General features: G+C 38.7%; 5 protein-coding genes and 3 long non-coding RNA genes across 8 annotated transcripts; 5 read left to right on the top strand and 3 right to left on the bottom strand.

Moving 5' to 3' along the window:
• Nucleotides 1–2,492: 2,492 nt before the first annotated feature.
• LOC124197663 (calcyphosin-like protein) lies at nucleotides 2,493–5,979 on the top strand. The gene is made up of 7 exons (XM_046593196.1): nucleotides 2,493–2,925; nucleotides 3,061–3,118; nucleotides 4,780–4,864; nucleotides 4,937–5,026; nucleotides 5,109–5,242; nucleotides 5,322–5,397; nucleotides 5,473–5,979. The coding sequence occupies exons 1-7, from the start codon at nucleotides 2,835–2,837 to the stop codon at nucleotides 5,572–5,574; spliced, it is 636 nt and encodes a 211-aa protein (XP_046449152.1). The 5' UTR covers nucleotides 2,493–2,834; the 3' UTR covers nucleotides 5,575–5,979.
• Nucleotides 5,980–6,842: 863 nt separating this feature from the next.
• On the top strand, nucleotides 6,843–7,783 carry LOC124197801. The gene is made up of 2 exons (XR_006876343.1): nucleotides 6,843–6,957; nucleotides 7,113–7,783. It is a non-coding gene; the product is annotated as an uncharacterized LOC124197801 (long non-coding RNA).
• A 1,110-nt stretch (nucleotides 7,784–8,893) lies between these two features.
• Nucleotides 8,894–10,873, top strand: LOC124197483 (chromatin assembly factor 1 p55 subunit). The gene is made up of 7 exons (XM_046592984.1): nucleotides 8,894–9,050; nucleotides 9,113–9,260; nucleotides 9,330–9,475; nucleotides 9,536–9,740; nucleotides 9,814–10,186; nucleotides 10,257–10,469; nucleotides 10,534–10,873. Exons 1-7 carry the CDS (start codon nucleotides 9,032–9,034, stop codon nucleotides 10,711–10,713), a joined length of 1,284 nt encoding a protein of 427 aa, XP_046448940.1. The 5' UTR covers nucleotides 8,894–9,031; the 3' UTR covers nucleotides 10,714–10,873.
• A 1,778-nt stretch (nucleotides 10,874–12,651) lies between these two features.
• Nucleotides 12,652–14,006, top strand: LOC124197593 (apolipoprotein D-like). Its single transcript, XM_046593109.1, has 5 exons — nucleotides 12,652–12,985; nucleotides 13,052–13,185; nucleotides 13,264–13,358; nucleotides 13,435–13,530; nucleotides 13,596–14,006. The coding sequence occupies exons 1-5, from the start codon at nucleotides 12,848–12,850 to the stop codon at nucleotides 13,736–13,738; spliced, it is 606 nt and encodes a 201-aa protein (XP_046449065.1). The 5' UTR covers nucleotides 12,652–12,847; the 3' UTR covers nucleotides 13,739–14,006.
• Nucleotides 14,007–14,864: 858 nt separating this feature from the next.
• Nucleotides 14,865–16,288, bottom strand: LOC124197707. Its single transcript, XM_046593237.1, has 4 exons — nucleotides 16,261–16,288; nucleotides 16,019–16,180; nucleotides 15,580–15,950; nucleotides 14,865–15,513 (listed from the first exon to the last, which is right to left on the bottom strand). Exons 2-4 carry the CDS (start codon nucleotides 16,178–16,180, stop codon nucleotides 15,240–15,242), a joined length of 807 nt encoding a protein of 268 aa, XP_046449193.1. The 5' UTR covers nucleotides 16,261–16,288; the 3' UTR covers nucleotides 14,865–15,239.
• Nucleotides 16,289–17,098: 810 nt separating this feature from the next.
• LOC124197567 lies at nucleotides 17,099–17,804 on the top strand. Its single transcript, XM_046593085.1, has 3 exons — nucleotides 17,099–17,208; nucleotides 17,305–17,508; nucleotides 17,594–17,804. Exons 1-3 carry the CDS (start codon nucleotides 17,155–17,157, stop codon nucleotides 17,636–17,638), a joined length of 303 nt encoding a protein of 100 aa, XP_046449041.1. The 5' UTR covers nucleotides 17,099–17,154; the 3' UTR covers nucleotides 17,639–17,804.
• A 212-nt stretch (nucleotides 17,805–18,016) lies between these two features.
• LOC124197568 lies at nucleotides 18,017–18,521 on the bottom strand. The gene is made up of 3 exons (XR_006876240.1): nucleotides 18,375–18,521; nucleotides 18,138–18,292; nucleotides 18,017–18,064 (listed from the first exon to the last, which is right to left on the bottom strand). It is a non-coding gene; the product is annotated as an uncharacterized LOC124197568 (long non-coding RNA).
• Nucleotides 18,522–20,503: 1,982 nt separating this feature from the next.
• On the bottom strand, nucleotides 20,504–22,351 carry LOC124196702. The gene is made up of 3 exons (XR_006875794.1): nucleotides 22,204–22,351; nucleotides 21,666–21,812; nucleotides 20,504–21,601 (listed from the first exon to the last, which is right to left on the bottom strand). It is a non-coding gene; the product is annotated as an uncharacterized LOC124196702 (long non-coding RNA).
• Nucleotides 22,352–22,747: the final 396 nt, after the last annotated feature.

Here is a 22,747-nt window from a genome sequence, read left to right as displayed (position 1 = left end):
CTCATCTCATCATCCTTTGATTGTTTATCATCAGTGATCTTAGACTGAGCATCTGCTAGTGGGTCTTCCTCAACTCGTTCACTTTCCTCAGGTATAATCGTTTCTTTGGCGATTTCATCCAGTTGAGTTTCCCCCAGCACCGGATCTTCGTTAGTCACGTTTCCGGTGCTGTCGACAATGATCTTAGGCAAAATCGACAGACTCTCCGGCTCTCTCTCGTCCAACATTTCGAGTGGTTCGTTAGACGGAGGTATTATTACTTCGGTATTACAGTCAGTATTACAGTCTACTGGTATATCAGTTGGAATGTCTACAGGTTCAGAAACTGGTGGCTCTGGATTGTCGTCAAATGATAAGCTATCGATGGTGAGAATAGCTTCCTGCGTTTGATTATTCTTGAGCTCCGGGTTGTTTTGGCCCGTCTCAAGTTGCTGTTCTAATTCAAGTTGGATCTTTTTGGGTTTTTCAACTTTTGTGTCGAATTGTACCGACTTTTTCTCTTCCGTTTCAAGTTGTTCTTTGAATGGAGATACTTCAGCCGGAATAGTGTCTTTGGGTTCTAAAACTGGCTCTGTTGCTACCAGTTTATTATCTTTCGCCGTCAGATCATCGTCAGGTAAACTATCAATGGTAAGAATAGCTTCCTGCGGTTGATATTTATGCAATTCTGGGATCAAGCTACGAAGTAGACTGTAGCTGGTGATAATCTCTGTCCAAAATTCACCCCAGCGAAGGCAGCCGATTAAAAAGAGCACTTTTGGTATGCCGAGCTGACTAATCGCAAAGAGCAGCGCAAGAACAATGTAAAACATTTGGGTATACATGTCTAGGCTTGAGGAATCAGAGATTCAAACGATATAAATTCAGGCAGACCGTCGCCCCCCTATATACCTTCGGATCAGATTATTGACGCGGCAACGATTGCAAAGTCACTTTTTGTTAGTTTTTCGTAATTTAAAAAAAAAAAACAAATCTGCTTATTTTCATTGAATTATAATTCATTTAAATATTTCCAACATTGTTCAAGAAGAAAATTCATGGAATTCGATTATCTTATTTTATTAATTCGATTGGAATGAATTTCATGGGTCAAGGCTCGGGTGGAAGCAGAGGTTGCGAAATCTTAGTTTAAAAAACGGTTCATAGATGGCTTCTCGAAAAAGAAGTAGTTAATCAGAAATCGGCCAGAAATTATTCGAAAAATCTTAACTTTCATTAAAATTAATTCAATCTTGCCAAATTTTGTTATTTTAATTGAATTCTAATTCATTTATATATTTCCAACATTATTCAAATAGAAATTTCATTTAATTCGATTAAGGCTACTATCTTATTTTTGTTAAGTCGATTTGTATGTAGATGATTGGTTAAGCCTCGGGTAATTACAGAGGTTGCGAAATCGAGATTGCGAAAATATTTCAAAACGAGTAACCTGAGCCCCGTTCAAATCCGGGGAATTTTGGTCTAGCGTAAAGTCGGACTGTTTTGCTATTCGCTTTTCTTTAGCTTAATCATCTGCCCGTTAAAGATTTTTTCGTGAGAAATCTGCCCAGTGACTATCTTACTTGAAGATTTCGTCATCACGGCGAGACATCTGGTGATGATGCTGGTTGTTGCGTCATCAAAGATTGCGTCATCACGGCGACGACATCTGGTGTCGGGCATGTTTGGGCATGATTCCATTTTGGGGGAGGAGCCTGTGTTGACACATTATCCGTGACAGACACAGGCTCCTCCCACAAAAGCTTGTTCTTTTATTATATATGGATAGATGGATAGATGGATAGAACAGAACTTCTGCACACGCGGCTGGCTATAGTTGCTACGGTTACTCACTTTGTCAAAAGCCATGTGTTTTGACTGCTCTGTTTGTACATATTGTTTTCGGTGGCTGCGCTGACTTACATATACATGTGTACATACACTATACACACTGCGTCTGGAGCCCTATAGACCTCGTACGTGCTGTTGAGGAGTTAAAAACGTAGTCTAGACGAGTCTAGATTGTGGAAAGCGCCTGAACGGCGAAATTCTTTAGACGGGAATTTCGTTCCGGTGGTTGGTTGGCCGGAAGTTCGTCGTCATTCCCCGATTTTCACGAATCTCAACCGTCTCAAGGACAAAGGATTTGCATGTGCATTTACCGAAGAGCCCTTTCCTTTCGGAAATTTACGTTTCTCCTTCGATCAGATCTTTGCGTGAATTAATGGCTTGTCACACGTCCGTCTCCCGTTCCGCATTCGTGTGAACAACTTAAGAACATTAGTCGGATGGGGAAATTAAAACAAGATAAATATATGACGCAATATAATCTTAGAGAGGAAAAGGGACCCAAAACATTGTCGTAGTGAAATGAAAGAGAGATAGAGAACAACGGCAGAATAACCCGTGTAAACAAATCCCGACCGCGCCGACTCCGCTCTAACCGGAAAGAAAAATAACAAGAACGAAGGAATAAACAAAACCAAACTACCAATCCTAGATAGAGCAAACAGCCAGACACCGTAGAAGAAGACCAGACATTCACTTCGACAACTTTTGGGACGTCTGTTCACCTTTTCTTGATTACGTTTGTCAAATTATCACCAGTGTGACAATTTTCATTTAGCTATAGGAGGCCAACAGTTTTGCTCGACTTTGAATCGGTGGAATCACTCTGAAATATCGTGTTAAGGGGAAACGATAGAGAAAAGCCGATCTACACTCCTTCCACGTACCAAAAAAAAGAGAGCTGAGTGGGTGGGGAAAAACCGCAAATCGGTCGTGGAAGAAAAAGAGAAAGTCTGAGCCCGTCATTGGCGTCGTTTATCGCTGCCAGCCAAGCGAGCCCAAAAATGAGCCGGCCTCTGACGGCCAACTCTCGCAACGAAGCCGAAATGATGTCGAAAGCCAAACGCCAACAAACCATGGCGCAGGATCCACTTGGTATGCAATCGCTCTCGTTTCAGTGTAAATCTTCGTTGGATTTTTTTTTTTTTTTAAATCATTCTTCGTCGCTAATTTAATCATCTTTTATTTTTGTGTGTGCATGTGTTATTTTCTCCATTTTTAAATGATCAGAAAAGCTGCGTTGTCAACTGCTGGCTCGCGGAGCCACCGGAATTCTCGGATTTGGCAAGTAATACTTGAAGAATATTCATAATCTGAATTGTCTAACATTATCTACCCTAAGGCATTTGTCTGCGTTTGTCTTAATTAATGTCAATTTTTCCTGACAATATTTCAACAGCAATTCTTTTAAGTTTCCTTTATAGTTATATTAAGTAAGTTATAGTGTGACGGTCTTATTGTAGATATTGGCCTACACTCAAGACTCAAGAGATATCGGGTATACTTGTTTGACGTTTCGCCCCACCTCCTTGTGTAGCTTTCTCCCTCCCCCCCAACAAAAAATTGTAAAATTGCCACGTTCAATCCAGTTAATGGCTCGCGACCAATTCCGGCGTTGGAAAATACAGATATACAGTAATACGCAATCAACATAGACGTGTGCTGTGATGTCATTCGACCCTGGCAGCGGCCCTTTCCCGGTATGCGTGTATATTCGCGGCTGCTGCTGTACAGCAACGTCAGTTGGTTTGAGACTATATTCGCTGTAAATAATACCTCCATTTTGGATGATGCCACATGCCAAACCCTTTTGAGCGTTAGGAGCTAGAAGAAAAAGAAGGAGGAAGTGGGGGTGGAAACTAGTTAGAAATTTGCACATGTCATTCTAACCTGAGGGGAGCAAAAAAATTTAAAAAAAAAAAGACAAAGTGATTCTTTCAAGAATATTTTAGATTCAAAATGAAAAACTGTGTAGGCTCTCTAGGTGCGTGCATGTAGCCTGCATGTCGTCAATCGTGATTCGGAGTTCCATTTTTCACGGTTCGCGACACCGACCATCCAACAATAAAACAACGCCCCCGCTTCTATCAAACAAATCATAAAAGACTGTCAAAACTTTCCTTCTCTTTCTCACACAGTTTTATTCGCGTCTCTTTATATTCTCATTTTCATTCGATTCGTTTACAATATCCCTGTGGATTCTCCAATTTTTTTTTTACTCTCCATTTGTGGGATCCCATTTAAATTTCTTTTTTGTCGGCGTTGCTAACGCAGTTTTGGCAGAAAAGCAAGTCTATAAGGCCTGGTAACTCTTTCAAATCGATAGAAGGAACTGGGCCAGGATCCCTTGTAATATCCTTTTCCATCCGCACGCACACTCAGACACTCTTACCGATCGATCGCGAACGTCAAAAAAATTTTAAAAAAGACTGCTTGCTGAGGCAGGAAAGAGACAAGGGTCGGGGATGATGGCCAGACAAGAACTGAGTGAGGCCATCATCATGTAACGGTCAGGATATACTACCCACTTATTATTTTCCACTATAGTCTATACGATGTATGTACTACGTTTAAATAGTCGTGTAGGCTACAACTACAGCAACAGTAGAACTTATCTATCTATCCGTCACTTCCTTCCGGACAGTGACTGATGAGCACTGACGTAAAGATCGATTTATATATCCTTTGTCGCTAGAGAGAATAATCTGGAAGTATATACGGACGACGTACCCCTCCCCCAAAAAATAAAATAAGATTTAAAAAAAAAGTCTAACTTTCATTGGATTATCAGCAACCCTCAGAAAATAGGTACGAATAGACTGGAATGTTTTTACATTTGTCATTCTTATCACGTTTGATATGGAGGTGTAATTAACTGTAGCCTATTAGGTGGAATACCAGGTTGGAAATTCATTACATTTCTAACCGATTTTAATTTGTTGAATTAAGGGTTTTTCGTCGCATGGATGACGATGGAAATCGCTCGCTGAGCTTTGAAGAATTCAGTAAAGGAATTGATGAAAGTGGTGTCAAGGTATTTGATTATTTTTTTTCTTAATTGAAGAAAGGGTATTAATTATTTCATTTACTTTCACTGTCTTGAAAGACTGAAGATGGATGTCGCGCACTCTTCGATGCTTTCGACAAGGATGGTTCTGGATCTGTTTGCATCAATGAGTTTCTAAAAGCTATACGGGTCCGTTTGTTAACTTTGTTTAATTTTTAAAAATATCCTGTGTAAGCTAAGGATCTATTTTTCGATATCTCACTTTTTTTAGCCACCCATGTCGGAAGGGCGCAAACGAGTCATTGCTGAAGCTTTCAAGAAGCTTGACCGAACTGGAGACGCTATTGTTACTCTCGAAGATTTAAATGGCGTCTACAATGTAAAACACAATCCGAGATATTTGAGGTCAGTTATAACTTACTGGAAATTTTATCGAGCAAAATTTTAATCTTTATTTGCATTTCTTCCACTGTTTTCAATTTAGCGGAGAGGATACTGAAGAGCAAATTCTCAAAAAGTTCCTTGCCAATTTCGAAGCAAATGGTTCAATCGATGGAATGGTAATTGATTAAATCACACATCGTGCAGTATGTTGACAGTTGACTAAATGCTTAATTTTAACTTTTTAAAATAAGGTGACGTACGACGAATTTCTAGACTATTACGCCGGAGTCAGCTCGTCGATTGATCACGACGCCTACTTTGATCTGATGATGAGACAGGCGTGGAAAATCTAATGGATTTTCATTCCGTTAATTCATTTTGTGTTCCGCGTGGAGTACGAGCGCAAATCTTCTGATGAGCGAGGATCTTTTATACGGCTGCCGAGATGACCTATCCCATATCGCCTGCGTCATGCTGCTCTTTCTTCTCAAATATACATTTCCCTTCTTCCAAAATTGTAATTCTATTTTCAGGTTTTGTTTCATCCGTTGGAGATGTTCTTTCCAATCCATTTTTGACCTTATCCATTTCTTGCGAAATTGATATCCCCTATTGCCCTCTTTCTCTTCGTTCCTCGCCGTAGGTTTTCATTACAAAATCTATTTAGGGCTAATTGAATTGTCCAAATGCCTTGTGCTAAATTGAACATAATGTTACATTTTAATGGTGACTTCAAAATAAATTTGACAGTAACAAGATTCTGAGTTGTAATTAATTATGGATGTACGGTATATGTATACGTATATGATATTGTATACAGTCTAGAACCATTTCATCTGCAAGAGTGCTCTTCTTGTGTTCACCAAAAAAGGATAGGTGCTTTGTCTATCATTTCGTTATTATAAATTACTGTAGGGGAGGCTGTTGGAAGCTGCGACAGTGGGTGAACCGAGGCAGTGAGGGGTAAAATAAAAAATAGTAAATAATATATAAAAATTCCCCAAAAATTGTATTGTACGTAAAAATATAATAAGTTTTTACTCTAAAAAAATTAAAATAATATAATCAAAGAGTTTATTATCGCAAAATATTAATAAAAAAAAAAACGTTTAAAAAAATTCCGTTGTGTTATGAATTGTTCCCTACTATTTTAATAGGGATTCATTGAACTAAAAGTCAAAATGAAAAGATCCTTCATTTTTTTACATAAATCGTGTTTTTAAAAATGAGCATCGAACCAGGCGCGAAGTTGAATTCTTTTTCGACTAGTTAATATAGTACATTTTGAAAAACTATCTTTTCTGGATGTTTCAGAATTAAATAACTTAAATAAAGGTGTGACTTGCAAAGAAAATAATGCTATACCAAATTATTCTTTATGATATGACATAATAACAGCGAATATAAGAGTCCATTTGGTGGGAACCCAGCGGGGCATGTATACATCGCACATTCATCCATGCTTGGTCGCTCTGATGATACATTGGAATTTTCGGTGGGATTGTGGGTAGCGCCATTATTTTGTGTAACATTGTTTTCATGTTTCACCTCGAGCAACCACAAACAAACAAAAAATGTGCATTGAACCCACAGTTTTCAATGGACCTCTAGCTCTAGGAAATCATTTCGCGCTGTCCGGCGCTGTCCTTATAAATAGAAGCGCAGTATTGTACTATCGGCGTCATAAAGCAGACTGTATATTGCTTCACCTACACGCTGCAGTCTCCTTTTATGAGGTAAATTAATATTGTTATTTTTATGATTTTGTTACTAATTTATGTGGCGGTAAGAAATCGCTGGGGCTTAATTTTTTCATAATTGTCTGATTATATAAATGCTTGTTTGATTGTTTTGTTTATTTTTTTTTGTTGTTTTCTTTGGAAATTGGAAGCTATCGTCATGAAAAAAATCACTACGATATTGGTGGTGTCTGTTTTAGCAGTACTCAGTTCTTCATCTGAGAATTCATTTGTCACTCAGCAATGGAATGGGAATCCGGCAATGAGAAACAGAGCGTTTTATTACTTCCACCCAACTCATCTACCGGGGACGCAGTTTTATCCAAAAATCCCACTGGTCAACTACTATCCGTACTTTCCCATTGCTGAGCCAAATAAATTGATGCTGAATGAAGAAAACCAAAGGAGTGATATCGCCAACTCTAGACCTACCACCCCACCGCCCCCTCTGTTAATTGATCAAAATCTTAGCGACGAAGAAGCAATGACGCAGCTGGAGATTTTGAAGGAAATCTACACACGAAACAACGAGAACGGAGTCATCTTACCCAGCATTCTTCCGTCGTCTCGAGGATTCATTGCGCTAAAAACAACCGCTTTTATCAGTTTCTTAAATAGTTTTTCCTTAGCTGCAGCAACCAAGACCAAAACCAAAATTTTTGTTTATCCAACTTTTGGTTGAACCATATTTGTTTCTTCTTTTTTTAACATAACTCTGATGCTTTAACGTGGTTAATATGGTGTATGGGTGTCTTTCGTGCAAAAGCTTATATCGTACCATGCTGGATGAATGATGATGATGAATATATTGGGTCCGATCGAATCTACAATGAATTATTGTTCAAATGAACGGAAGGCCAACAGCTAACTTAAATTGTGGAATATCTCTTTTGAAATGAGAACAGAAGTTGACTTCAATTTTGGACCATTGTTATGATAATATCTCAACCGGCATTTCCATCCATTATTACTCCTCATATTCCTCATACTCCTCATACTACACGTAATGCTCGGCGAAATATATATATATATATATTTCATTTGGTTGAAGCACTACGTTATTAGCCTTTAGTGAATGTTGTGATAGCAGAAAATTTTAATCCAATAAATACGTTATGAAGGAATGGAAAGAAATGACGGTGTTTTCAAATCATTAATTTTTCTTAGACGCAGTAAAAAATAATCCTATTAACGCTGTACAACTTCTATACTGAACTCAATTAAATTTATGGCAAAAAATACACTGTGCAATGAAAGAGAATTTTGAAGTGGTTTACTCGTCTTGCTATCTTCTAGTTCAAATATCGGTTTGATTGTCTGATGACGGAAAATATTACATTGTTTAACGGATGGCCGGAGGAGGCTTTCTTCATGATTTACTGTGAACCATTTCCTAGAGCGCCAATCGCCTTTACATTGTAACAGGTAGATCACTTTAACCTTGACAACAAAGGTGAAGCACCTTCAAATTTCCTTCCATTGTTTTGGCATCTAGCGCTAAACCACTATGAAATTAATTATGCGCAACAGAAAAAGCTTGAGAAAAAGTTAAAATCATATTGGGCATCGGAAAACCATTAAAATTTTGTGGAATTAAGCATTGATATATTTTTGAAAGCAAATATTTTTTTCTAGAAAAAATAACTGTATTCCTATAACAATATAACTGTTTTTATGCCTTACACTGCCTTACATGAAGATTTTTTCCTAGACCTACCCACAGGCATACAAATCTCTCAACACCCATGGCCTACCTAAATATTGTTTTTAATTATTACTAATTAAATTTAATTTTTAAATCAGACTTTTGAAGTAGGCAAATTCTTTTAATTTGACAACAATTTTATTATTTTCAAGATTTTTTTCTTTAAAGACATGACCATGCCATCTATGAACGGCAAAATAAACTATTGAAGTAGTTTCGACTTTTTCCAAAGTGGCACCACTGGAATTGCTTTCGTTTTTGCCGCCATTTAACAAAGCAGCACGCTCAAAAGTCTCTGCTAACCGAATCTATTGCTTGACAGGTTCCAGCCGGTTCATCATTAGTAAAGGACTTGATTGACTAACGATGGCAGATAAAGATGGAGGTATCTGTTGAAATCATTCTTTGTTATTGGATGACAGTGAAATTTAATCCAATCTTTTTTAGAGCCCTTTGATGAAGCAGTGGAAGAACGCGTCATCAACGAGGAATACAAAATTTGGAAGAAAAATACTCCATTTTTGTATGATTTGGTTATGACACATGCTCTGGAATGGCCTTCACTTACAGCTCAATGGCTTCCTGATGTTACAAGGTAAATTACTGAGAACAAAGGTGTTTTATTGTTTCTTTCTAACTGTTGAATGTTTCTTTTCTCCGTTAGGCCTGAAGGCAAAGACTACTCAGTGCATCGTCTCATCCTTGGTACTCACACTAGCGATGAACAAAATCACCTCTTGATTGCATCTGTCCAGCTTCCTAATGAGGATGCTCAGTTTGATGCTTCACATTATGACAATGATAAAGGAGGTAGTCATTTAACTTGATCAAATCTGTTGCACTATTGTTTTAATGCTTCATCTCTATCAGAGTTTGGAGGCTTTGGATCAGTGAGTGGTAAGATTGAAATTGAGATCAAGATCAACCATGAAGGAGAAGTCAACAGGGCTCGCTACATGCCCCAGAATCCTTGTGTGATTGCCACTAAAACACCTTCATCTGACGTCTTGGTCTTTGACTACACAAAACATCCTTCTCGCCCTGATCCTAGTGGAGAGTGCCACCCTGATTTACGGTGAGTCATTTTTTATTCAAATGATTTCTTATGACCTAAACTTGTTACTCACAACTACATTATCTTTTTTTAGTCTGAGAGGACACCAGAAGGAAGGTTACGGTTTGTCTTGGAATCCAAACCTTAATGGTCACTTGCTGTCAGCATCTGATGACCACACCATTTGCTTGTGGGATATTAACGCATCGCCGAGAGAGAATCGTGTTCTCGACGCCAAAACCGTATTCACTGGCCACACAGCAGTTGTAGAAGATGTCGCTTGGCACTTGCTTCACGAGTCCTTGTTTGGTTCCGTTGCCGATGATCAGAAGCTTATGATTTGGGATACTCGCAGCAATAACACCAGCCGGCCCTCCCATACCGTGGATGCTCATACGGCTGAAGTGAACTGTCTGTCATTCAATCCTTACTCCGAATTTATTTTAGCTACCGGATCTGCAGACAAAGTATTCATTTAATATTAAAATCTACTATTTATTCTACTCAACTAAACATGTCTCCAAATTGTATTTCTAGACTGTAGCTCTTTGGGATTTGAGAAATCTTAAACTCAAATTACATTCGTTCGAGTCGCACAAGGATGAAATCTTTCAAGTCCAATGGTCACCGCATAATGAGACTATTTTGGCTTCGTCTGGCACCGACCGACGCTTGCATGTCTGGGACTTGTCCAAAATTGGAGAAGAACAATCCACCGAAGATGCCGAAGATGGCCCTCCAGAATTGTTGGTAAGTTGAAATATTGATGCGATTGTTTGATTCGGATGCTGTTTAATTATTGAATTCTCAACAGTTCATTCACGGTGGTCATACGGCCAAGATCTCTGATTTCTCCTGGAACCCGAATGAGCCCTGGGTCATCTGCTCCGTCTCTGAGGATAACATCATGCAAGTTTGGCAAATGGCTGAAAATATTTACAACGACGAGGAGCCTGAGACGCCAGCCTCAGAACTGGAAACCCCTACTAATTAATGCATTTCCAGTGTATCGCCCTATACCCTATTTCTCATCGTTTGATTCTTTACTGTCCCACGTACACGCTCATCTTTTTTTTAACATTCAAATCTTCGAATTTGGCCCTTACATCGCTTGGAGATCCAAGTTTGTGTATTCAATAAATAGCTTTCCGCGATTTGGTTCAATTTGAATTATTCTAATTACTGCCGTTAATTAGGTTACTAGTCCATTTGCAGTCCATTAAGTGGGTTGTGATGAAATTTCAATAAATGGTTGAAAGACGCTCTTATTCAGAACAAAATTCGACTCTTGATCGCCTGACCCTATGACGCAATCATTAGATTTCGAAAGCTAAATAACAGTAAATTGCCTAATTCCCGACTGTTCTAATTATTCGTGATTTTGTATTTGTACATGTTCGACTGTTTTCTTTGAACTCGGATTTCTAATCTGTGATGTTTGGATTTAGAAGCCAACAGCATATCCGTCTTGACCGTGAATCAACATTGTTCGGCTCACACTGGCCCGCCAGCAAGCAGCAGGTAAACATCTATCGTCTTCAGCTGGGTGTGGGCATCATGCGGCAGTAAAAAAGTTCCTCTCCTACCCGTGAATAAGTGTAGAGGACCGATGTTATTTATTATTCAACCTTGAAAACGCAATTAAAGCGCTTGAGGTTGAGCATGACGAAGACTCCAGCAGCATCCTCAACACCGTGTTCGGCCAAGGTCCGTCTGGATGGTTGGACCCCGTATTGGGATTGAGAAAACGCCAACATTTGTTATGTTTATGGATCGCGAAATGTGAAAATCGATTCCACATTTTCATAATGTTTTTGTTTGTTTGTTTTTTTCGCTTTTTTGTCAGTTGAAATATGCCTTGCAAAAACGTGACGCATCGGTTTTTCAAGGGCAGTTACCCAAACGCCCAAAACAAAGGCGCGCAATATTTTTTTCCAATATCCGCAAACGACTGAAATAAAATTCATTGAAAATACCGGCATCGTTAATCTCTTCTGATTTTCAATTTTAAAAAATCGATTTTGTATTTTTTTGTTTCAATGAAACCTCATCATAAAATTATTTTTACGCATTGAAAAGCCACGGGTTGCTTAACTGTTAATAAAGGTATTTACCGAATTTTCCAGACAATACATTGTATAATTAATTTCGGTTTTAGTCTCTAACACGGAAATTGCGTTTCAAGTCGGTGCTGGGCCTATCGGTGCTGGTTGTCAAGTCACTTTCCTGACTGAATAGATCCATTAATCACCTAATCGAAAGAGCGCTGGCCATCGTTGAGATATGCATTTTCGGTTGGAGGAAGCCAACATCAAAGAGATGGATGATGCTTATTTTCAATCGGGGTATACAAGTAAAATAACTCACGACAGAGCTGTTTACCCGATCTTTGGCCTTGCGGGACCTTGATCGAGCGCGTTGACGCGTGGTGTTACGTACGGCTCGCGGTGCTGTACTGGGACTTGGTCTCTTAACCCCAGGGTTTAATTTCCACTTTCAAGGTTGAATCATAATAAACACGAATTTCGTTTTTTCCCTCCCCAAAAAAGCTGCATGTGGCATTCATGGATGCCCATTTCCAGCCGAATCAACCTTTCGCGCTCAGCGGGGAGGCAGCAATAACAGCTCAGCTCGACCTCCGAAGCGGGCGTGACGCGGCCACAAAGAACGAGACGGATTGCAGCAGCACGTTGAAAAATCTGTGAAGCAAGTGGCTGGACGATCGTGCCTTTCGATAGCATTCGAGAAGCAGGAATATTTTTCTTCTTCTTCTTCAGCATGCTGGAATTGATTATATCCAGCGCTATAAGAAACGAGAAGGGTAGGGTCTCGAAGAGTTGACCTGCGTGAAACAATTACGCCCCACTGAGGAGAGTCTACCACCACCACACTCGTATCTTCTCTATCCTCCCCTCCAAAAAACAAGCAGCGGGGTTCTTTGTTGGCACATCGGTTACTAACCCAGTGCTAGGAGCGTTCTTTTTTGTTATCACGTTATACAAGGTGCGCAAGGCGTGAATTTCTTGTCTTAGTGTATAAAAGATACGCGCAGCTCGTCGTTGTGGATTAGACCGCCGGTGTTTGTCATCCGAAGAACACACGCCAGGACAAAAACATCAAACATCACAATGGCAAAGAACCTTAGTGCGCTGATGCTGCTGGCTGCTGTACTGACAGTCGAAATACCGTCCTTCGTTTTGGGCCAGATTGTAATTCCCGGTGATTGTCCCAAATACCCAACGCAGCCCAGCTTTAATCCAGCTCAGGTATAATATTAATTTTGTAATTTCTACCGTGTGTTGTGGTCGTTACGCAATTTTTACGTGCGCTAGTTTATTACTACTCGGTGGTACGAGATCAGCCGGTATCCGTCAACTTTCGAGGACGACACCAGGTGCTCGCTGATTGACATCAGACCGTCCAAACAGGGAGCTCTCAAGATGAGTTTCAAAGGAATTAGCAATATGTAAGTTTTGAGAATCGACTGAGACTGGCATCCCAAAATGATGTTCAACCGAAATATCTTATTTAACATTTTTGACAGAGACAACGCTGTTACGATTGCAGCGGGCAATGCTTACTTTGACTACGGAGAATTGAGCAAATTTCTAGTTCAGATGCCTATCGTCAGTTGGAACGGTAAGACAAAGAAATTCTGAAATTATTAATAAAGCATTTCTAGATTAATCAATTGTAAACAAAATTTCTCGTGCAGCAACCGTGGACATTCGATTCTGGATTATCGCTACTGACTACACTAATTATGCTCTAGCCTGGAGTTGCGATCCCCTTTGCACTGGATATCGGCGAGGTAATCCCCTCATTTGATAATAATTAATTCAATGGCTAATTTTCTGAATCTATAATTCAATGCAGAGCAATTGTGGCTTTTGGGTAAGCAGAAAACGCTATCAGACACCGTCATGAATACAGTCACCTCCAGGTTCTTTACCAACGGGCCTTTTAAGGCGGGCAATCTGGTTCCGGTTGTTCAGAAAGACTGTCCATCCATCGTATAGAGTGAAGCAAAACGCGTCAAAATTTACGGAATGAGCAATTAACGATCAAAGAAAAGAATATTGCTGCTCGTCACGACATTCAAAACAATTCACAATCATTCACTTTTGTAACGAGTAATGACTTTTGACTTTATTCGATCACTTTTAACATTCTTTTATTACTTTGTGGTTGTGGAGGGTGACATTTCATAATTAAGCGTATAAGGTGTTCTTTTCTCCTTTGTAGACGGTATACGATGCAACAAATACAGGATTTTTATAACGGTAATCAATTCATTTCGTTTTTGGTTCTTAATTACTTTTGTAAATATTGTGTAAACATAAATTAACGGAGGAAAACATGGCGCCCCTTTTCACTTATTACTGCGTCAACTGAACAAAGAGTCAAAGACGCATATATGTTGTATAGGGGAAAACCTTTTCCCCTAAATGTTTCCCCTAAAGGTATATAAAGTGTGCAGGTAATTTCCACCAGAAACGTTTTATGGCACTGGTTTATGGCTGGCTGTCGCTCTATGGATATGCACCATACCCGAAGTTTTTTTTCTATCCACTACGATATCTCCTTAATACACGAAACCAATATAGTATTACATTTTAAACGGTTTTCAAATGTCTGAGAAAAGAACCAGTATACATCACAGCGACCTGAGACACAATGCTCGTAAACTTTCGTGATATGAACCGATTTCCGTTTCTCGGTAAAATCAATAACAGTCTGAACTTGAACGCGTATAAGGCTATCGTGATTTATTCAACAGACGCCGTTCATCAAGTAGACAATGATAGGGTCCGTTAACGACCTTAATTTTCTAATGAATCAGTCGTCGAGCATCGACCGATTAACCTGGCAGTTAGTAAGGTTCAATGTATTGTGACATCAACAGCAGTGCAGCGCTTGTCGACTTTGGGATGCCGTTTACTTCTTGCATAATATGTCTGCGTATGGTCGTTTTCCATTAAATGTCTTTCTTTATGACGCAATTAAAGCATTATATCGTGAATAATTCATGGGAGATTTAAAACCAGACAGGCAGACACCCAAATCACCAGAAAATTGAAGGAGAAACCGTTTAATTACTAAATCACGCTACCACTGATTATTAACTGCTGTGACTCAGTCATATAATAATGAACACTATTATTTATTTAACTAAATTCTCATGTATACATTTTGTGTGGTAAGGCAATAACAACAAACCAAAATCCTTGTGGATCCAGGTTTGAAAAGAAAATTGCATTTAAGTTAAAAATAAGAACATGAAACAAAATAGGGTAAAACACAATTTTCTAAACTGATTTTTATCAATCAGGTTTTGCGGCCTTTTACTAGAAAGAAAAAGTCCAGAATAGGCGACTTTATAGGCTGAATGATGTTAGAAATGAATGCATAAATAATAAAAACATTATTCTAAGGAATATAACTAAAAAGCAAATGCAATTACTTTCGCTTCTAAAATAGAAAAAGAGAGTGAGACAAAGTCTTAACTGTCTAAAATATCTAACACAAGGCGAAACCACTTGGCATGCACGACAATTGCGCTGGCCCGCTCAGATTAATAGTTTTCTTGATCGTGGTCGTGGAAAAGGAGAAGGACGTCGACGTCGATGTAACAGTCACTAATAGACTCAAGGCACGATTTTGGCGTCCGTTGTTCTTGTCGATATTTACGAATTGACGCTGTTCCTCTTCGATATTTGTCTGAGAAGAAGTTATCTCCGGATTGACATTATTATATCCGTCCAATTCAGATACGACACTGCTGGTCTCCAACCTAAAATTATGCGTTACAATGAACAAAGTTACAAAAAATTAAAAAATTAAATAATTGAAAACGTACGGTGACACGACGGATGGCAAAATCGAGTCGCCGATTTCAGCTGTGATTTGTCGCGGACTGGACTCGTCGATGTCACGTCTGCGACGGCCGCAAGCAGACGTCAACGTCACAAAGCCCGATGGTCCTGAAGAAGTGAAAAACATAGTCGCAGGAAGGCACGACTGTACCGTGGCAATCACGGCCGTCGACGTGATGGTAGAAAAAACGGTGCTCGTCAGCGTAGTGATTGTCAAAGGTTTGAAGTTGAAGAAAGAGTTGGGCAGGATACTGGTGATGAAAAACTTTTTTTGGGGTTTCTTCGTGTGGCCAAATGGGATCCTCGCCTGGATTTCGGGGATCGAAGAATCGATTTCGTCATCGCTATATCCTGTCTGTTAATTATCCCGAAAATAAGCAGGATATAATAGAAATTTAATTAGTACATTCTAAAGAGCAATACCCCAATGTTGAGCGTTGATTTGTCCGAAAATTGGCGGTTGGCTTGATCGTAATTATTATAGAAAAACAGGTGTGGTGAATAGTGGTAGAATGGTGACCACGCATATCCCTGTTGGTAGGTAGCTCCAACGAAGCAAACGAGAAGGATCAATGCCAATTTCATCTGCAAAAAAAAAACAAAACAAAACAAACAGAATTATATTATTGCGTTAACAATAATTTAGGATGAGGTAGAATTTGCACCTTGTTGACTGAATCGAAGCGGTAAGAAACTGTGAAGTTTGTCGTGGAAACAGCTTCTATTTATATTGGAACAGGGCGTCAAAGAAGATCTCCGACTCCCGAGTGGCTAATTTTTCCTGAATCTTCGGTGTCGCTTAAAGTCATGAAAATGAAATTGATGACTTGACTCATGACTTGATGACTTTGAAAACGTCGCATTATATTCTTTGACCCAAACCATGGCGTTTCCGTTGATTGATTGACTCTTTTGAGAATGAATCTCCCTGGTTGGAGCAGTTAATCTTGTAACACTGTATGAGAGCGCCGGTTTTGACCGTTTCCTTCATCAAGTCCTACCAAATATCAGTCAAGATTGGTTTATTAGCCATCACGATAAATTTGAAACGGCTAGAACTTAATTACCCTCCCTGCCACAGACACGGACTACCTGCTGATTTATTTCGCAGATTGTGCTAGACCGACGAGAAGAGGTAAAACAGAACGCCAAAGTTGGAACCGAGAAGAATTCGTCCCATCGTTTCCCATGTCGTACGGCCGGGGGTCAACGAACTAGCCTATATGGTTATTTCCACAAGTTGTTACGCAATTCACCCTTGGCTAACTCAATGTCTTTTTTCATCGAAAAGATACGCAGTTTATCCCATTAAAAATTTTAGAAAGGTTTGTCAAGTTGCCAAGTTGGCCTTTTGGATTTTTATTGTTTTAAGATTTTCATTATTTAAAAAAAAATTTAGTTTGCGATTGCATTATCTACTACCCATTAGAATCGTCTTCTTTACGTCCATGTATATTTAGAATAGAGACTCAACGTGTGTGGATTCGATTGACAGACGTTGAATATTTTGTCTTGTTGGACATTCTCATCAGTCCGAGTTATCACTACATTCAGACAAGATGCCATTTACCACTTTTATTCGGAGGAATATTGCCCAAGAGTCCCCTCAGATCGTAAGTAAATTCTTATTTTATGTTATTAAACAGCAGGCCTATGTATTTTGAGGTAGCTATTATTATAAATTGCGTTCAACGTTTTGTTCCTAATAGAAAAGCCCAGTTTCAAATCGAAAATTTGGATTGAGATGGGCAGCGATTGGAGGCATTGTCTTGGGTTTCTTAGGTGCCATGAAAATTACCGGAAATCTTAACAGAGAATTCTTCGCTGAACTTATAAAGATGGGTCCAGCAGGGAAAGCTCCTCCACCATTGCACCAGCAACAGCAGACCGACGCGGATCCCTCAAAGAAAAGCGTATGCCCACTGATAATTTACGTTTACGGAATTGGTTTTTGATTATTTGATGGGTAATTTTTTTTTAATGTTTTTATTTACACAGCCGCTGCTACCGCCTGGAACTGAAGCCACTATCATAGTGAAATAATTTTGGAATTGCTTCGTGTGCGTCTCATTGTTAAATCGGACCAAAGCCACTATTATCAAAATGAAATTGAATAAGCTTCGCTTGCATCGTGTAATGTAATTGATAAATCAGAAATAATTTTCGAAAATAAAAAACGAATGGTGGAACATATTAATCAATTGCGAAATAATTTTATTAGTTATTACTTAGTTTACAACGTTTAGCTTACTTTTATCTATGGGGGGGGGGGGGGCAGTTAGGTATTATGAAAATAAAACAGCCGTTTTTCCCGTTGTCTAATTTTATTAGTTTATTTCCCACCACATAGGGGAAAACACGGTACAATTGAGAAGTTGAGATTTTATTTCCATCTTCAGTCATGAGAAGTTGAGATTTTATTTCCATCTTCAGTCATTCATCTTGATTATAAGCCGTTAAGCAAAAATTCTGTAGAATTATAAGAAAATAAGAGAATTTCATAAATATTCTTTCTGTGGGCAAATACGTAATCGTAACTCACTGCTCAGCTAAAATACACCCCATGACAAGTTAGTGTCTTTTAATTGTCTCGCTATGTCCGAGCCTCTTGTTGTTGTAGTTTATAACCATCAAGCCGGCCACCGAGCCAATCACCACACCCATCATGGTCCGTTTGAAGCCCTTAGTTCGCATCACCTGCCCAAAATAATAAAACAAATTTTTCTTAGCTTTCCATAATCTTTAAACGCAGCAGAACAGAAATGAAAGAACTGCTTACCTTCATCATTTCCTCGGTGTATTTGTTGTTCGCGTACCAATGAGCCATTGTGAATTTCAAAATGTCTTGCCGCACCAAAGGCTGATAGTCGAATGGATATGGATGATTTTTTTAGTGCCGTCTGAGCCTGACGAACTTATCGACGAAATCATAACGCCCGTTTACTACTAAAATTGCGATGATCAGACGCCCAAAATTCCTTGCGACGATCGGACGATTATAGTAAGACGAAAACGTTTTCCCCTGTGGAACAGACAGCTGACAGCTCTTATCAAAGGGCATTTGACCTGATGACCTTCTTTTAGAGCTCTATATGTAAACCTAAACAAGGTCGATGTGGTGGATAATTGGATGTTACTATATATAGACCATACGATAATATGTGATAAGAAAATTTAAAAATACCATTTGTTAATTGTTGATTCATTCAAATATTTATTAGCCTACCGCCACAGTCGCAAGCAATATAATAAAATACATAAGTACAACATGAAACAATTTTGCGTGAAACTAATTCAATGCAAGTACAATTATTTGGTAAACAAACAAAATCTAAACCGAAACTGTATTTCGTTTTAGAATGTTCACATACACACGACAGGTTTTAAAAAAATTAAGCCATCTGAATTCAGCCTGAATTTTCACGATTCCTGAAGTCGACGATTGATAAATTGTTCTACTTCCGTCGGAATATTAAGCTGTAAAAAAGGCGAAAGAAAAATATTAGAACACTCAACACATTTTAGATTAGAGAATGAATAATGTTACATGATTTTTTAGGCGGAATCTCAAGCGGAGGCTCCATAACTGCCGATGATGGACGTTGCACATCGGATGGAATTTTCTTGAACCAGTCGATGAAGAATGCTTTGTTCAAATTGCCGGTGTACTTCAGAACGGCCATGAAACCCACTATGATACCTCCTATGGCCATCCACTTCAGCTTGGGTGATTTTAAGGGCATAGGAGATACTAATTTTTGCTAAGAATAATCGACATAATAGAGAAAATCGTTAGGTACATTGCTTTCAATCAACGGAAAACATTAATTGATTAAACGATTCGGAAGCCCGAGGCCGCTGAGAGCGCACGTAAGCAAATGCTATCAAGACCACGAATATGGTGATTATATACCTTTTTGATTGCTTCCTCTACCGAAGTAGTACTCCTCATCCCAGATAACATCATTTTTTTTACTTAAGGTTCGGCGTTTGGTGTTGGCACAAATATACATCCGCAGTGGGTACGAGTTAATTTGCTAGTAAAGGAGAAACTTTGCAAAATATATTCCTTCTAGCATACCATTATCAACGTCTTTTTAACGTTTTTCCAAATCGCGCCACTAACGAAGAAAAAATCAGGAAAAAACCACCTACCGGTCACAAATGGAGCTATGTGCATAAATACAAGAAAAAACAAATACGAAACGAAAAAACACGATCGTTCCATGATTTGGACTAAAACTTGCTGATAAGAGCAATAATTCATAAACTAAATGTAAAGTATATGCTCAACCCTTCATCTGCCATTTAAAATGAGTGCTAATCAGAAGAGATTAAAAGCAAACTCCGAGTAAACTAAAAAACAGAACCTTTTTTTGGTGCACTGCCGTAAAAAATGGCCGAGCGCATCTTATTTTTTAATTCTTTTCGACCTTTTTCTTTCTTTTTTACAAGCTTACTAGACGGGGAAATACGCGGTATTTTTATTTTATGAGTTTTAAGTGAAAAATTCTAAACTATTGATCAATAAATTAGAACTTTTCATGTAAATTTATTCGAGATTTACGTCGATTGCATTAAGAAATAACACTTGTAAAAATATTTGGTCTTAAATGAAAATGAACTCACAACATCTTAATTAGGAACTTATAGCAATAGAAATGTCCCGGAAGAAATACTTGATCCGTCCCTTCCTGGATTCCTGGAACTTGATGGACGACGCGAAACGTCATAGACAAATTTTGCCGGGCATTAACGCTCGCAGATGGAAACTCAAACTACCCTTCCAAAATCCGCCCTGGCTACAAGTTCCATATTTCGGTAAAAATTTTTTTTAGTACAAGCGAGGTGCCGAGGCAGCAACGGCCATTCGGTTTCTCACTTGCAGTCAATGTATGATTTTTTGCATTATTAAAGGGTTTGTTTATTGAAAAAATAAAAATATAGCCACACATTTTCGCTTTATACAGAGATAAATAATTAGAAAAATGTGAGAACTTATCTGGGAAGTGCACGTTATTATCACAGACAAAATCACTGAATCACAGAAGTTTGGCATATCTGACCGAAAAAAAAATGCTTCTCAAGAATCTCTTGAGGCGACACTTGACATCGATAAATATTTGGGCATAGATGAGTTGAAGAAATCAATGATTAAAATAAGACTAACATTCATATCTGAACTGATTCATCGTTTTAGTTATGTTAAAAAGTCAATTCAAGTCAAAATAGAAATTCGAGTCCAAATTAAAATAAAAGTGCAATTTATACAAAATGAGATCACATTAAATAGAAAAACTTTTGTTTTGATAAGCTGGCCATCTGCAAGTTGGACAATGATGATTGTCTCGCTGCAGCCAGACCATGATACAATTACGATGAAACTGATGACCGCACGGTAGACCGCAAACGTCAACAGCGACGCGGTATTTGTCCAAGCAAATAGCGCAATCCGCATCTGGGATCCAGTTCATGGTCTGCGGCTCTTCAGCACTGCCGCCTTCAAATCGCCAAACAGGGAGGAATTTCAGGTAATCCGTTGGCACGGTGGGCGTCAGCCACAAACTAGGTAATGCAAGGCGTTCAAGGAATTGTTCAACACTTTCGTCAAGTTCTAAATCCTGTAGACTGTGTGCTGGGTCAGAGAACAGGGGTCGAAAAAGACAGTCGATCAGTAGCGACCATCGAGATAATATTCTTCTTGGGACATTTGTGGTGCCATTGGTAACGTTAGTGGTAGTGTGGTTATCATTTCGGCTTTTCAGTCGGTGGACGATCCAGCTTACTGCAAGGTTGTAAACGAAAAAGGCCAATGCCAACAACATGTAGGACATCCACATTTGCTGCATCTGACTGATGACAGCTTAAGAAGCGGTCATCACTTATTGTTGACTTCAATGATGTCTGACAGTTATCTGTCATGTTATCTTCAAAATGGGAACAATTTTGTTTGCATGTGGCAGTATTCCATTCTCCTCGATAGAAAAAAAGCCCATAAGAGTATCCCTAAAAGATTGAAACAAGAATTCATTTTTGATGAAATTGAATTTGTTGTTGGTTTAAGTCTTACCTGTACAAATTTACTGTGAGGTTATATATCAACATATTCTATTGGGGAAGACTGATCGCTGTGTAGGAAGCTAAGGTCTCCCATGATCGAAGAATAAGTGCATTACTGGTAATTCTTGTTGTGATCCTTAAGGCAAGATTGAAGTACCTGAATTTGTTTGAAGAAGAAAGAGCAATGAAAGAATAAAGCCAAACATCATCATACAAATTGGAACAACATCCTTCAAGCTCTGAAGGCATTGTCATTTTGTCTCAGATTGACATAAACAAAACAAGTAACTAATGATTACAACTAAAAAACAAGGGTAGCAATCTGAAAACACTAATGCAAAATTATTACAATAATAATGGTGAATAAGACAAGGCTCATTCTCTGAGATATTCGTTTAACTGAAAAATAACAAAACCAACTGAAAAATTTTCAATAAAATGGCAGAGAAGTGATCTCAAAACGATGCTCAATACACGGTGGTGTAAATGATAAAGCTGATTCATCAAGAAAATATGAAAAAAATGCTTAATAAATAGCGATCTTTTACCGGATAAAAGGTCGGCATCTGACTGAATTCATCACAGACGACGTTATCACTGACAGGTGACAGTCACAGACGACATTTTTCATTCTTTTTCATGAACAGCTTAAGCAATTATGGCATTACTTAGTTGTGGAAAATTGCAGAAATCATTAATTAACGTTTCCAGAGATGTCCGAATCCGAATTCCGGACATTCGGATAGTCTCGCTTTTTTCCCGTTCCCGTGGGTACAGTAGGCCTAATATATAATATGATGCGTTCCAACCAGTAGGCCTACCCTTTTTTGCTCTACGCAATTATTTTTTGAGTATACCGCTATTTTCTATGATTATTGGACCGCTCTTAATTTGGTTCTACAAATTTCCAATTACTTTTAATGGTCTACGACCAACGCAACAGGAAAGACCAAATCGTATAGTCGGTCACTCTAGCTTGGAAATGAGTGCGAAAATAGAAAATTAAGATTAATAAAATTGCTTGATGGGGATTTATTAAAACGTCTTTAGCATTTTTCAACAAATTGGAAAACTCCCCGTAGAACATACACA

Source organism: Daphnia pulex, chromosome 7 (assembly GCF_021134715.1).
Source record: "Daphnia pulex isolate KAP4 chromosome 7, ASM2113471v1".
Classification (NCBI taxonomy): domain Eukaryota; kingdom Metazoa; phylum Arthropoda; class Branchiopoda; order Diplostraca; family Daphniidae; genus Daphnia; species Daphnia pulex.
The sequence above is the reverse complement of the archived record's forward strand: the minus strand, read 5'-3'. Positions and strand labels throughout refer to the sequence as shown.